We start from the raw sequence: 14785 nt of genomic DNA, 5'->3' as shown, positions 1-14785 counted from the left end.
CCGTACGACCTGAATAACAACCGTATCGAATTTCCAGTATTGCGTTACTTGGTGGATCGATCAGTGTTCACGCTTTGCGATCGTAGTACACGATGTTATTGTTTTGGAACAAAACCTGTGGCGGTCGCACGACTTGGCCTCGTATCCTGGTTAAATTCTTACCAATATTGTAATATTAAACCTCGACGATATTTTTCATGTCGAAATGTCGAAAAGCATCATGGTTTCGATTTCGAAACCATTCGAAATGAAGTCATAGAGGCAGTCGGATTTTCGACGTGCGGCTTTCCACCGGCTAACTGAACCACGCAGAGTCTTTGCAGGATTACAAGTGCCACACTTGACCCTTGCAAGCATTGGTATCTACTTTTGAAAGAGGTATGTGACGTTCCTTTGCGTAAATATTTCATATGCGATGTATTTAAGATATTTCCCGACGAAATCCAAAGTGTGGCGACACGGGAACTTCAGCCGGCCAACTCATCGTTCGGAGTAGTGGGGTTAGCCTGGATTCCCGACCTCGTTCACGTTGTGTTCACGTTCTGTCTAATAGCTGGTCTATCTTCTTCGTAATAAACAATCCCCGACGAACTTATTAAATCTGCGGGATTTATGACTATCGTAAATCTGGTGAACTCCGCCACGCTAGACTTTGAGCCCGAAGGCGCGAAAAATTTATCTTTTGGCGCCAAACTCAGTCACGACTCCGAAGAGCTCGCTTCCTAACTTACCGAAAGATCAGCTAGAGTAAATTCCCTTGGAGTGGAACTGAAGAAGCTTCAAACACAGATTTCTCATCTGGAATCAGCATGGAGTCAATTTTACAGACCCTTTTTTCCACCTCAATATTCGTACCTTGTCATGGTGAGGTGTCTTGAGTGCCTCAATGACCAATTGCAATACAATGCCTTTAAAGAATTCAGCTTCAGTTGGTGGGCTGTATTTTCTGCAAGGTAGAGGCCAGACTAACACGGACTTTGTCGTTGTAGTTATTGTTATGATTATTATAATTATCATTATTATTACTGATTTTGTTATTGTTATCATTATCTTCATGATTGTGATTGAATCATTTTCAAAATGAAATAGGCTGCTCAATGAGGATGGCATGCTGAGGCAAGTAGATTTTCATTTATTTACCCCCCCTCCCCCCAAGTAGAAATTCAAGTGTTTCTGATAGTTTTTCTCTTCAATAGATTGTTAGAATGCAGAAGATTTTCTAAGACACATTGTACAGAGGGCTTGTCTTAAGTAGTTGTTTTCTGATTCAAAACCACCTGCCTAGTTCTGTTTCTCTTGGGTAGTTAGTTCATGGACTGTTGTTATCTGATGGCAGAACTAACAGGTGGATCTGTTTCTCTTGGGTAGTCAGTCCATTATGGGCTGTTGTTATCTGATGGCAGAACCACCAATCTGTTCTGTTTCTCTTGGGTAGTCAGTCTATGGACTGTTGTTATCTGATGGCAGAACCAGTCCCTATTTTTTTCAGCACTATACAGTCAGTCTTTTATGGACAGTTATTTTTATCTGATGGCAGTTTTAGCTTGCTCTTTTTGTTTTGAAAAATGTGTTGCTTATGCTGTTTGTCACGCATCATCTGTTATTAGTCGGAGGCACTTTGGTCAATCAATGCTATCATTGTCTTCATTATTATTATAATTGTTAATTCAGCTGCTACTCTTCTCTCTTTGCCACAGGGCCCACTACAGACAGCACTAGCTTAATGAAGTCCCAAAACCTTTGACAATGAGCCAACTCAAGAATTGCAGTCCTGAACAGTTTTTGGGGTTTTCCTGGCTTTTCTTGAGATTATTTTGTCTCAGTTTCAATTACTTCAATCACTTATTCAGCTAGACTAACAATAACACCATTAAGTTCATAGATAAACATTGAAATAATCATAATATTAATATAAATGATAATAATAATGATTTGTTATTGTTATCATTATCATTATCTTTATGATTGTGATCATCATTTTCAAATTGAAATAGGCTGCTCAGTGAGGATGGCATGCTGAGGCAAGTAGATTTTCATTTAATTCCTCCCCCCTCCCTCCAAATAGAAATTCAAGTGTTTCTGATAGTTTGTCTCTTCAATAGATTGTTAGAATGCAGAAGATTTTCTAAGACACATTGTACAGAGGTCTTAAATAGTTGTTTTCTGATTCAAAACCACCTGCCTAGTTCTGTTTCTATTGGCTAGTTAGTCCATGGACTGTTGTTATCTGATGGCAGAACTAACAGGTGGATCTGTTTCTCTTGGGTAGTCAGTCCATTATGGGCTGTTGTTATCTGATGGCAGAACCACCGATCTGTTCTGTTTCTCTTGGGTGGTCAGTCTATGGACTGTTGTTATCTGATGGCAGAACCAGTCCCAATTTTTTTTTTCAGCTCTATGCTGTCAGTCTTTTATGGACAGTTATTTTTATCTGATGGCAATTTTAGCTTGCTCTTTTTGTTTTGAAAAGTGTGTTGCTTATGCTGTTTGTCATGTATCAGCTGTTATTAGTCATAGGGTGACTTTGGTCAATCAATGCTATCATTGTCCTTAGTATTATTATTATTAATTCAGCTGCTACTCTTCTCTCTTTGACACAGGGCCCACTACAGACAGCACTAGCTTAATGAAGTCCCAAAACCTTTCACAATGAGCCAACTCAAGAATTGCAGTCCTGAACAGTTTTTGGGGTTTTTCTGTCTTTTCTTAATTTGTTTTTGCCCCAGTTTCAATCACTTGGACACTCATTCAGCTAGACTAACAATAACACTATTTTGTTCATAGATAAACATTGAAATAATCATAATAGTAATATGAATGATAATAATAATGATTAGATTAATGGAAATAATCATAGGAATTATAACCATCAGGATAATGAACATTATTTCTCTAACTATTGTAAATATTTTTATCATTATTATTATTATTATTATTATCATTATTATTGTTATCATTGTTATTATTATTATTATCATTATTATCATTATTATTGTTATCAATGTTTTTACTATTTCCATCATGAATTATTAGAGATGCTTGGAAAAAAATGATCTATAGTTCCCTCCAACTCATTATTCTTTCAGTTAAGTGAATTAAGACTTTGTGAACAGTTACTGCTTTATTCTGTCATTCCTGATGACCATAGAAATGGTGAAAGTCCACAGATATTATCCCTCTAAGAGTTTCTCCAGGTGTTTTTTTTTTCCTCTGAATTTGGTTACAACAGAATGAAGGGCATCATAGTATAGTGTGCCCAGCTAGACATGAATTGCATTAATATTACAGGGTCATTTTGCTGTATTCAGGGTTTAATCTTAGCCTTCTACAGACAAGTTTGTTCCTCTAAATGCAAAACACATTTTATCGTTTTTTAAAACAAACTTACAAAAACTGCCAAGAAACAGCTACTAAATTTATGGAAACATGACGAACAAGTCAACTAGACTGTGTACTACACATCATTGAAATCAAAGTATCACTTTAGGAACATAAAATCGCAAGGTCAGTTTCCCATTTTTAGTGCCTGAGAAAAGATCAGGCCACCAGATTACTTCAAATTCTCTGGTTGCTCGTCCATCTCAATTTCCAACAACCATTTTAGTTTACTGGGTGAGAATCGTTCTTGATTTCTTGCCCCATGCTCTTTAATTGGCCGCCTGTAAAGCTTGTTGAGAGTTTAACAGCTACTACTTGCAGCAACCTCCATATTCCCCCGATAGCCTTTCTTCACTCTAATGGTACAGAACTTTGATGACTCAGACCAGAAATAACATCATTCACTCTACCATCCCTGTAATAAAAAACTTTGGATTTTTCTCTCCATACAGGGGGCCGCAAATGTATTTTTATCCTCGCACGTTTATAAAAGCATTCGGCATGCCTGCTAACAAAGCTGGGATGTATGTTTCAGGAACTTAGTATCTTTCAACTCGACACCATTTGCCTGAAACCAAAATAATAATTACGAAAGTTAAGAGATTATTTACTTCTGGAGTGAAATGTACTAAATGATTTGCCCTTTCAAACATAAACCTGAGTTATCAGGTTTTGTCAATCACAAAATTACACGCCGGGTTATTAGTATTCCTTGGGGACCTTCCTATATTATCATAAATATCTAAGACAAGCAGGTCATTTAGCTAGGTAATCTATGTTAAAAACCGCGCTGTACAACACTTAGAATTATTTTCCTCACTCATTTTTCTCACACTGCAACTTCGCGTACTACGCAATTATTACTACGCAGTCATATCTGGTGTCCAATTGGGAGAGCTTATTATTTTTGTTTTAGAGGTGAATTGCGATTTCTTGTATGTCCCCTATTTCGTCGAAGAAAAGCTCGAACAAATACTGAAAGGTTCTGTCCTGGTGTACCGGTGCACAAGAGAATTACCATTGTTCTTTCTTTGTTTAGGAGTCACTGGTTAGTTGTGCATTGTTCGGTCTTTTGTAACGGCTCTTGTGAACCGGTACACGAGGACAGAACCTACTGAAAGTAATGAGTAAGTCACTATGAACAACTAGTGTAAAGTGACAGCACTATCGAGCCAAACTGAGAACTGTTCTTTAATGATTTTTAACATGAACCACCAATTCTTACTATTTTTAATTTCTGCGTTTTAATAGACTTTGACATGTTCTTGAGAAGATATTAAATCGGTTAGCGCTGTTGTTCCCTTCAAAATTATTTTGGTGGAAGCGCCTCAGAAGACACTGGTTTAACTAAAACCATGTTGGGCGACGTTATATTTTGACTGCACAACCCGCAATTAAATTTAATTTTAACAGCTATTCGAGTGTGTGAAGAACGGTAAAGAGCAAAATTACATACCATCGGCCTTTCGATGCACGGACGAATTAAAACTTTTTACAATTCCACTTATCCATTGCTTGTAACTGATAGACCTTGTCCTTATTCTTGCGGGAGGCCGTACGATCTGTTGTCCATTGTAGAACTTGGCAAACTTAGCGCACTTCTTCGAGCGCAACAATGTGATCTTTCGATTCTCTATCTCACTAGCGCAGTTGTGTTGAACATGGACGAATAATACATCGCAGCGTGTCTTGTAGATAGCTAGAGATGCCATGCATGTTTAGGATAAGCGCTGAATATGGACGAGCGTTAAAGCCGCCACTGAAAAAGCACAATCGACCGTTTTTCATTGTAAGGACCAGGTCTTTCACACAGCTGTCAGAATTAAAGAGAGGAAGAACGTCGATCTCGCTCACCTAAGTAGCGAAGTACACCACAAGCGGCGACGATGATCAAACACCTGGAAGATCAGCGTGGTGTCCCTCTACTCTTTGGTATCATAACCAAGAGCGAGCCCTTTCGACTTGTCACTAAGTTTTACGGTTTATAAAACAAAGGCCCCGCTCTACACAAAGCCTTAAAGAATGAAACACTAGAAAAGCTTACTTAGCTTGGAATTATAAAAATTTCCTTTCTTAAAAATCGAAGATTTTCATGGTTTCGTAACTTCGTATTTTTCCAAATTTCCTCTTATACATGTTATGCCGTTTTGCATTTTCTTCAACGTATAATTTAGTTCAGCGTCGATCATTTATCATCCTTAGAAGAAAATATTCTGATCTTTACGTTTAACTATAATTTGCTTTGGCTTACATTGTGCGCTTAAAAGGAGCGTTAAATTAAACATGAGTTGATTCCACGCGAGGGTTTTACCTGGAAAAATGCCTGCACACGAGAGACACCGACATTACCGCGTGTCCCTTTCTGGAAAACATTCGTGTTATGACAAGAAAGGTCAGCTTAAGGGTTTTGGGTTACCCAAACTATGTAATTTTGACGCCGAAAAGTGCCAAAAAGTAATTACAGAAACTTCATCCGCAACACCTTGAACGTGCTGTGGGCGCGAACTGAGATCTTCTCTTACAGTTAATAATTGCCAGGCGGAACTCAGATCCGGCTAAGCCTAATTTGCATAAATTTTTTTGGTGGGCAAAGCTCGTCATGAATATTAAAACATTTTAAAAAACCAGGAAAGATTTATTACTCGACGTTTTTTTGTACCTTTCCTTATTTGCATGTTTTTAAACTAGTCTCTTGATAATGGAGTCATGATGACCCCGAAACGTCGAGTAATAAAACATTTTGCCTTACTAAAGTCCAGTACCTTTCTCGGTTAAAAGGATGGAAAGAGAGAACAATCCGCGAATGAACTCGACCAAGCAAAGGATATAAAACATGAGGCACCTCAGTCCTATATACGTAATAAATATCTTCGAGATTTTCTTCTGTTTGCAAGAGTGTTGGCAGAAGTATTGAGCACTGAAGAGATAAATCAAGTATGGGAAGGAGGCACAAGGAATTATGGCTGAAAAATTGTGAAGGGATAATCACAATGACTTCCTTGTATTACTCGGATCTAACACATGGCTTAATAACAAAACGATCGATTGAGTGTTTCATTCTACGGACGAACTTTGCTTCAGTTCTCTTCCTCCCCCACCCCACTGTCATGGAAGTGTTAGGAATTTATTTATTAAATGTAAATTATTTTTTGTATTCTCTTAGGATCAGTGTAGTTCGTGATTATTTGTATCTGTTACGTAATTTTTATTCTTCACTTGTGTAAACTGTTGTGTAATTAACCTTTATTGTGTATATCAAATAGTTTTCTTCATTCTTTTCGGGCACCTTGCGTCCATGGGTATTTAAGGATTTGGGTGGTTTGGTACGGGGTGGTTTTTGTTTTTGAGAGAAGGTCACCGGCGGTGAAGGTTTGAAAGTTACCAAGACTCGTTCGGATCAGAGCACGTTTTAATCACTGAAGAGTCATTCAGCAAAACCGTTCCTTTACACGACAAAAGATCCATTTGTCGGGGAGCACATGTGTGCCGAGAAGCTGGCCGAAGAAATTAAAGCGCAGAACTTGAAGGAAAAGGAGAAGATTATCTTCTGTTAGACAGTAAGCCAGTGAAGACAACTGAGTCAAGAAAGATCTGAGCGAAGACCGAATTACGTGAGGTTGGAAACTTCTACGTTTAGCTGGGTTAAACGTGAGTTCGGTTTGTGAATTGTGAATTTGGTTTGTCAGTCGTTTGTTGGTGGAGCGTGGTGATTTGTGGTCAGGAGAAGAACACGGGCGTAAGGTGAAACCCAACCGAACTGAACTAAAAAAAAAAAACCTTTTTTTTATCTTAATAGTAATAATCTTGTAAATAGTTTTAGTGTACTGTAGTTTAAGTTAGCGTATTCCTGTAAATTAATTAGATCATTGTATTATCGTTATTGTTAGTCGCTTTATTGTTGTAATTAGCATAATAAATATCTCTAGGCCTACGTTTAGTTGTATTGTGGCGTGTGTTCTCGGGCTCGTTTATGTTCTGTGTTTTGTTTGCGTTAGGGGGCACCCACCTTTGTGGCGCGGATTCGTCACATATTTTTGGTGTCAGGAGTGGGATCGCTCCTTAACAGTTTACATAAACAGCTCAACAGGAGACACGCAAGGTAATAGTATACGATTATTTAATATGGCTACTGCAGCGATCGGCTATGATTCCTGGGTCCTTAAAGATCTTAGAGCTGAGGCTATCAAACGAGGTATTCATTTTTCTCCTAAGGATGGTGTTAAGACTTTAGCGAGCAAACTCAGAACTTCAGATCGCATAGGTCAGAGTTTCGATGCACCAGAAGAAAACCTTGCGGAGGAAACTTTGGAGACTGGTCTTAGTTTTGAGCAGAGATTACAGTTACAAGAGCGTGAGCTGCAGATGTTAGAACTGCGGAAGAGAATTAGTCAGGAACACAGAGAAATGAGGGAGTTAGAAAGGGAGGTGGAGAGAGAAAGGCGTCAGGCTGAAAGAGAATTAGAGAGGGAGAGAAGGGAGTTTGAAACTCAAAAAGCCCAAGAAGAAGAAAGGCGTTTGGTACGAGAGGAGGAGAGACTCAGAAACCTTAGAGCTGAAAAGGAAGAATTTGCTATAAGGGAGTTTGAAAGGAAACAGGTAAGTGACAATGAGGTTAAAAGGCCCAAGTTTATCAAAATCAGGGAAATGAGGGAGAGTGAAGATATAGATGATTTTTTCCGGATTTTTGAAATGACTGCAAGGGCGCAATTCTTACCCGAGGGGGAATGGGTTGGTAATTTAGTACCCAAGCTCACTGAAAAGGCTAAGTCTATTTATTTAGAAATCCCAGACCCTGCATGCCAGGATTACCACGAGAGTAAGGCAAGCATTATTAAAGCCTACCAGTTAACCGCAGATCACTATAGATATAGGTTTCGAACCTCAGAGAAAAAGCCCGACGAGGACTTCGTCCAGTGGGGAAACAGAACCCGAAGGTATCTCAGCCGCTGGATAGCTGTTGCCGAGGCTACTGGTGATGCGGATAAGATAATTGAACAGGTATTGATGGAGCGACTTCTTGATGCGGTAAGTCCTGAGCTTAGAGCTTGGTTAAAGGAGCAAAAGCCCAAAACTGCTGAAGAACTTGGCAACCTTGCTAATTTACATGTTCAATCTAGGAAAGGGCCACTTGTTGATGGTAAGTATATGTCAACCGCTAGTTATGAGAAATTTGGGAAAAAGAAGAGGCCAGATGTTAAGGCGGATAACTTATTGTCTGAACAGAAACAAGACCAATACCATGTAAGACCCTCCAAACCATCCTCCCCTCCAGCCCGTAGAACCACGAGGCCTGAAATTAAATGTTACAGATGTGGTAAACCAGGTCACATGTCGTTCAACTGTGGAAAGGGCCGTGGGAAGCCTTCACAGGGATACCTCCTGTGTATGACACCCCTAACGTCAGAACAATCTCAGTTCCCTTCTTGCAATGTTAGAGGTAAAATAAACGGGAAAATTGCAGAAATGGTCATTGATTCTGGTTGTACTAGGACTCTAGTCCAGAAAAGATATGTAAACAATACAGCCTTCACAGGGGAGAATATCACAGTATTAACAGCTGCGGGAGAACGTCTTACAGTCCCACTTGCAAACGTTGAATTTGACAGCAAAGAAGGTAAACACGTAGAATTAGTAGGAGTGTTGGAGAGGCTACCCGTAGATTGCTTACTTGGCAGGTCGTCTTTTGGAAGAACACTGTCGAGACAAAATGTTTTGGACCAATGGGAGAGAAACGTTCTAGCTGATGACATTGGTGGAGATGAGGCCTTCGTGATGACTAGGAGACAGAAAGCATTACAAGAAGCCCAATTGAAAGCAGACGAGCTAATTGACAGGGAAAATTCACTCGCCGTCAAGAGTTTAGCGAAGAAAGAAATAAAGCCTGAAGCTCCAGAGGAAGGAGATTTGCAAAGGTTATTTGAGGGCATGGTACAGGAAGAGACAAGTAAGAAGAATCCTGAGAGTGATACTTTGATAATAGAACCTAGTAAAGTTAAACCTCCAGTAAACATCCTAGATAGAGACAGAAACCAGCTGATAGCGGATCAGAAGTCAGACGTGACTCTCGAGAAAGTACGCAAGGAATCATCCAAAATGGCACCACAAGAATCGGATGGGTACTTCTTCACTAACGACCTCCTGATGCACCGTAAATATCTTCCCGAAGAACATAATGGAACAAGGTTTGTTGATCGAATTGTAGTACCAGAATCCTATAGGAATGAAATCCTGCGTGTTGGTCACACAATCCCCTTGTCAGGTCATATGGGTAGCAAGAAGACAGTTGAACGCATAACCGCACATTTTTTCTGGCCTGGTCTAAGCTTTGATGTTCGCAAATATTGCGCAACTTGCCCGCAATGTCAGGTGGTAGCCAGGAAGCTGAAGTCAAAAAGGGCACCCTTGAGGCCTGTAGATATTGTTACTGAACCCTTTAAGAAAATTGCCATCGACATTGTAGGAGAATTACCCAGGACAACAACGGGTTACAGGTACATTTTAACAATCGTAGATTATGCTACACGGTACCCAGAGGCCATTCCTTTACGGTCAACGAGCTCAAAAGCGGTCGCAGATGCATTGATTCAGTATTTCTCTAGGGTGGGTATCCCCGATAAGATAGTGTCTGACCAGGGCTCCAATTTCATGAGTAAGCTTATGGCCCAGCTGTATGAGCAATTAGGCATAACTAAGATTAAGACATCAGTGTACCACCCCCAGGCAAATGGGTTAGTGGAGCGTTTCAACGGCACTTTAAAGAGTATGCTGAGGAAGTTTGTTCGAGAGCGGGTTCAAACCTGGGACAAGTATCTCCCATACTTACTCTTTGCTTATAGAGAGATTCCTTGTGAGTCCACTGGTTACTCGCCCTTTGAATTACTTTATGGACATACGGTGAGAGGACCCCTCGCCGTTATCAAGGAGACTTGGTCGGAAGGATCATCTTTAGAAGACAATCTGATAACTCATGTCCTTGAGATCCGAAGAAGACTTGCAACGATGCAACAAGTTGTTCAAGAAAACTTGAAGCAAGCCCAAGGTAAGCAGAAACGGTTGTATGATATTCATAGTTCAAAACGACACTTAGAAGTTGGAGACAAAGCCTTAGTTTTGCTTCCCACCCCTGGGAGTAAATTAGAAATGAGATGGCAAGGACCCTTCAAAGTCATTAGAGCACTAGAGGACGGATTGAATTATGAGCTTGATACAGGCAAGATGTACAAACAGCATCGCACTTATCACATTAATTTGCTTAGCAAATGGCAGAGCCGTGATGAAATGGCTGCTTTAGTAATGGCGGAGTCCCCAGAGATGCCACTACCGCACGAAAGCAACGTTTTCCCATTTGGTCACGATGAGACTTGTAAAGATGTAGTGATCTCTGATAATTTGACGGAAGATCAAAGACGACAGGTAAAAAACTTGCTACATGAGTATTCTGATGTATTTTCAGGAAAACCAAATTTAACCAATGTAGCGGTGCATAAAATCGACACGGGTGATTCCCCACCCATTAGGTGCGCCCCTTATAAGGTCCCTCAAAAACTTGAGGAGGAGGTTAACAAAGAGATTGAAAATATGCTGGAAATGGGCATAATACGCCATTCTACTAGTCCATGGGCGGCCCCTGTTGTCATTGTTCCCAAACCAGATGGTACAATACGACTGTGTGTTGATTACAGAAAAATGAATTCTGTCACAAAGATGGATGCTTATCCTATTCCCTCCATGGAACGTATGATTGAGAAGATTGCCTCTGCTAAGTACATTAGTACAATTGATCTCACAAAAGGTTACTGGCAGATTCCCTTGGAGACCTCTACCATCGAAAAGTCCGCATTTATTACTACCAAAGGCTTGTATGAGTTCTTAGTTATGCCATTTGGTATGAAAACAGCTCCAGCATCCTTTCAGAGGATGATGTCTGAGAAAGTCTTGCAGGGGTTAGATTTTGCAGATGCCTACATTGATGATGTCGAGGTTGACACGTCAACATCTTTTCCCCAACACCTTTTTGAGCTCCAACAGGTTTTACAACGTTTACGAGAGTGCAAACTGAATGCTAGGCCGTCCAAATGTAAGATCGCGATGTCAACGGTCGATTTTGTTGGTCACAGAGTTGGAGGTGATAGAATTCAGCCCCGCACAGCTTTGGTTCAAGCCATTAAAGAATATCCCAGACCAGAAACTAAGAAGCAGGTAAGATCTTTTCTTGGCTTAATCGGGTATTATAGGAAATTTATCCCAAATTTTTCGGAACGGGCTGCTGTCCTTACCGACCTCACTAAGGGTAAAAATCCCTCTAAGGTTCAATGGAGTACTAATCATGAATCAGCTTTTCAGGATTTGAAAGTTGCAATGCAGACTCCCCCTGTTTTGAGGCCACCACACTGGAATGACGAGTTCATTTTGCAAGTAGATGCGTCAAATAGAGGTCTTGGGGCCATCTTAAGTCAGAAAGATCAGGACGGGGAGGAACACCCCATAGCATATGCTAGTAGAAAGTTACAGCCTAGAGAGGAAAAGTTGTCTACCACAGAAAAAGAATGTTTAGGAATTGTTTGGGCTGTAGAGCTATTTCGCTATTATTTATATGGCCGCACTTTTAAGCTGCAAACGGATCACAATCCCCTTGTGTGGTTAAATCAGGTTCGCGACAAGAGTAGGAAACTATTAAGGTGGAGCATTACCTTACAGGAGTACGACATAAAAATAGAACATAAGAGTGGTAAGCAAAATTGTAACGTAGATGCCCTTAGTAGGGCGTAAATACCTCATATTGCTCTACAGTATATTAATGTAATCTTTAATTAAGCACTATTTTTGTGTTTCCATGTCCCCAAAAAAATAGCTATTTAAGGGGGGAGGTGTCATGGAAGTGTTAGGAATTTATTTATTAAATGTAAATTATTTTTTGTATTCTCTTAGGATCAGTGTAGTTCGTGATTATTTGTATCTGTTACGTAATTTTTATTCTTCACTTGTGTAAACTGTTGTGTAATTAACCTTTATTGTGTATATCAAATAGTTTTCTTCATTCTTTTCGGGCACCTTGCGTCCATGGGTATTTAAGGATTTGGGTGGTTTGGTACGGGGTGGTTTTTGTTTTTGAGAGAAGGTCACCGGCGGTGAAGGTTTGAAAGTTACCAAGACTCGTTCGGATCAGAGCACGTTTTAATCACTGAAGAGTCATTCAGCAAAACCGTTCCTTTACACGACAAAAGATCCATTTGTCGGGGAGCACATGTGTGCCGAGAAGCTGGCCGAAGAAATTAAAGCGCAGAACTTGAAGGAAAAGGAGAAGATTATCTTCTGTTAGACAGTAAGCCAGTGAAGACAACTGAGTCAAGAAAGATCTGAGCGAAGACCGAATTACGTGAGGTTGGAAACTTCTACGTTTAGCTGGGTTAAACGTGAGTTCGGTTTGTGAATTGTGAATTTGGTTTGTCAGTCGTTTGTTGGTGGAGCGTGGTGATTTGTGGTCAGGAGAAGAACACGGGCGTAAGGTGAAACCCAACCGAACTGAACTAAAAAAAAAAAACCTTTTTTTTATCTTAATAGTAATAATCTTGTAAATAGTTTTAGTGTACTGTAGTTTAAGTTAGCGTATTCCTGTAAATTAATTAGATCATTGTATTATCGTTATTGTTAGTCGCTTTATTGTTGTAATTAGCATAATAAATATCTCTAGGCCTACGTTTAGTTGTATTGTGGCGTGTGTTCTCGGGCTCGTTTATGTTCTGTGTTTTGTTTGCGTTAGGGGGCACCCACCTTTGTGGCGCGGATTCGTCACACCCACCTTGATATTTTCACTCCATCGCGATTAATAAAACAGAACGATTTAAAGTGAGGAAAGTGGCGTAGACTCCATCAAAGAGAGGGATCTTGTCAAATATCGAAATAATTTTCTCTTTCCTTTTAGTTAGTTTTTTTTTGTTCAATTAAATTGTGTTCGGTTATTAGTCAGTTTTTCAATTGACGCACAAAGAAGAGGAAATTCGCGAATGGAGTCATGTGACTACTAGGGATACTAACTTCATGGAAAGGAACGTTAACGTTCAGCAAAGAATGAAACCAGGAAACAACCGCAAATATTTCAGAAGTACTACTTATTCGTAGCTCTGTGGTAATATATGTGGAAACTGGCATGTTAACATAACCTTTCCTTGTACTCGGCCTTTGTTTCGACAAAAATGATAGACTTCATAAGACTGGAGTTATTTATTCAAAATGAACAAAAGTTATTTATTAAAATTGTTTACAACAGTTCTAACTTCTAATACACTGTGCCATTCCATTTCTTTGACATTTCTGTCGGTGTATACTTTTAATTTCTATGCTGCTATAAACATCTTTCTTGTCTCACGTATATGGCATCAAAATAGCGTCTCTCGTCTTCGGCAGTAACCCGACAAAAAGGTCACCTAAGCCTTTTCCAATTAAATATTCGTCTGTTTGTGCCATGATCGAATTTGAAACGTCCTACATTTGACCAATCAGAGCAAACCTAAATTTCAGCCATTCAGGAGCACGTCAACATCACGCGAGTACCAAAGCTGTGATTGGTACACTTTGTGTCTTCTCATCTGAGATGTGGACAGTTTCTTTAACCAATCACAGATTAGACATTTCCGCATAACTTATGACACCCAGTAAATATATTGCTCTAATAGCGTAGATTTCACCTAGAACATTAAACAGTTGAAGAGAAAATCGCTTGCAATTTTGTCGACAAAAATACTTGCTAATAAGTTTATCTTGCCCAATTATTTCGACCGACATTTATTCAACTTAATTTACAATTAAAATAACTTAATATGTCTAATGTTTGATAAATAATCCTGTTCGATATAAGAACTCCTCTGTATTTTGAGCTTTTTTTAAACAAACTGACAAGGCCTAAGGATACTAATTGAATACATACGTCATATAAAAATGCGAATAAATGTTTTAGACATGATCTATAATTTTTTCTGGTGCTCGTACATAGAGTTATAATAATCGCTTAGAATAGTAACAGTCTTTTAATGTTTCCTGACGGTCGACTGAATCATAACTTCAATTTCATAGTAAGCATATGCGTCAAAAAGTTACTGCCATTTCATGTTCATTGGTTGGCAAACCTTAAAAATCTATTTAAAAAGAGTTATGTGAAAAAGTGGTGAGAATTACAAACGAACTCATCATAATCATTTAAAATTCTTCGAAGCAACATAGTCCCTCACAAAGAAGCACAATGAAAAGTTAGCATAAAAAATTAAACCAAATTCCGCTGAGCGCTTTTTTCGCGGGCTCAATGGACTATGCTAAGAAAGATAAACTGGTCATGATCTGGCAGCTAAGAATTGCTTCTAATGACTTCCTATACTAAAAGAGGCGAACAAAAAGGTCTTACTAAATATTCATT

The 14785-nt window shown here is 39.4% G+C and overlaps 1 protein-coding gene and 1 long non-coding RNA gene across 3 annotated transcripts; both read left to right on the top strand.

Annotated features, from left to right (window-relative positions):
- Positions 1-181: 181 nt before the first annotated feature.
- On the top strand, positions 182-13074 carry LOC148717260 (uncharacterized). Of its 2 annotated transcripts, none has more exons than XR_015994653.1 (3): positions 182-953; positions 1090-7094; positions 12797-13074. It is a non-coding gene; the product is annotated as an uncharacterized LOC148717260 (long non-coding RNA). The 2 variants fall into 2 exon arrangements; XR_015994652.1 differs by having other exon boundaries at positions 182-1116; positions 1698-7094.
- Positions 7333-10704, top strand: LOC148717261 (uncharacterized). The gene is made up of 2 exons (XM_088743186.1): positions 7333-10417; positions 10635-10704. Exons 1-2 carry the CDS (start codon positions 7501-7503, stop codon positions 10667-10669), a joined length of 2952 nt encoding a protein of 983 aa, XP_088599312.1. The 5' UTR covers positions 7333-7500; the 3' UTR covers positions 10670-10704.
- Positions 13075-14785: the final 1711 nt, after the last annotated feature.

This window comes from Stylophora pistillata, chromosome 13 (assembly GCF_964205215.1).
Source record: "Stylophora pistillata chromosome 13, jaStyPist1.2, whole genome shotgun sequence".
NCBI classification, from domain to species: domain Eukaryota; kingdom Metazoa; phylum Cnidaria; class Anthozoa; order Scleractinia; family Pocilloporidae; genus Stylophora; species Stylophora pistillata.
This window is presented reverse-complemented; position numbering and strand designations above follow the sequence as displayed.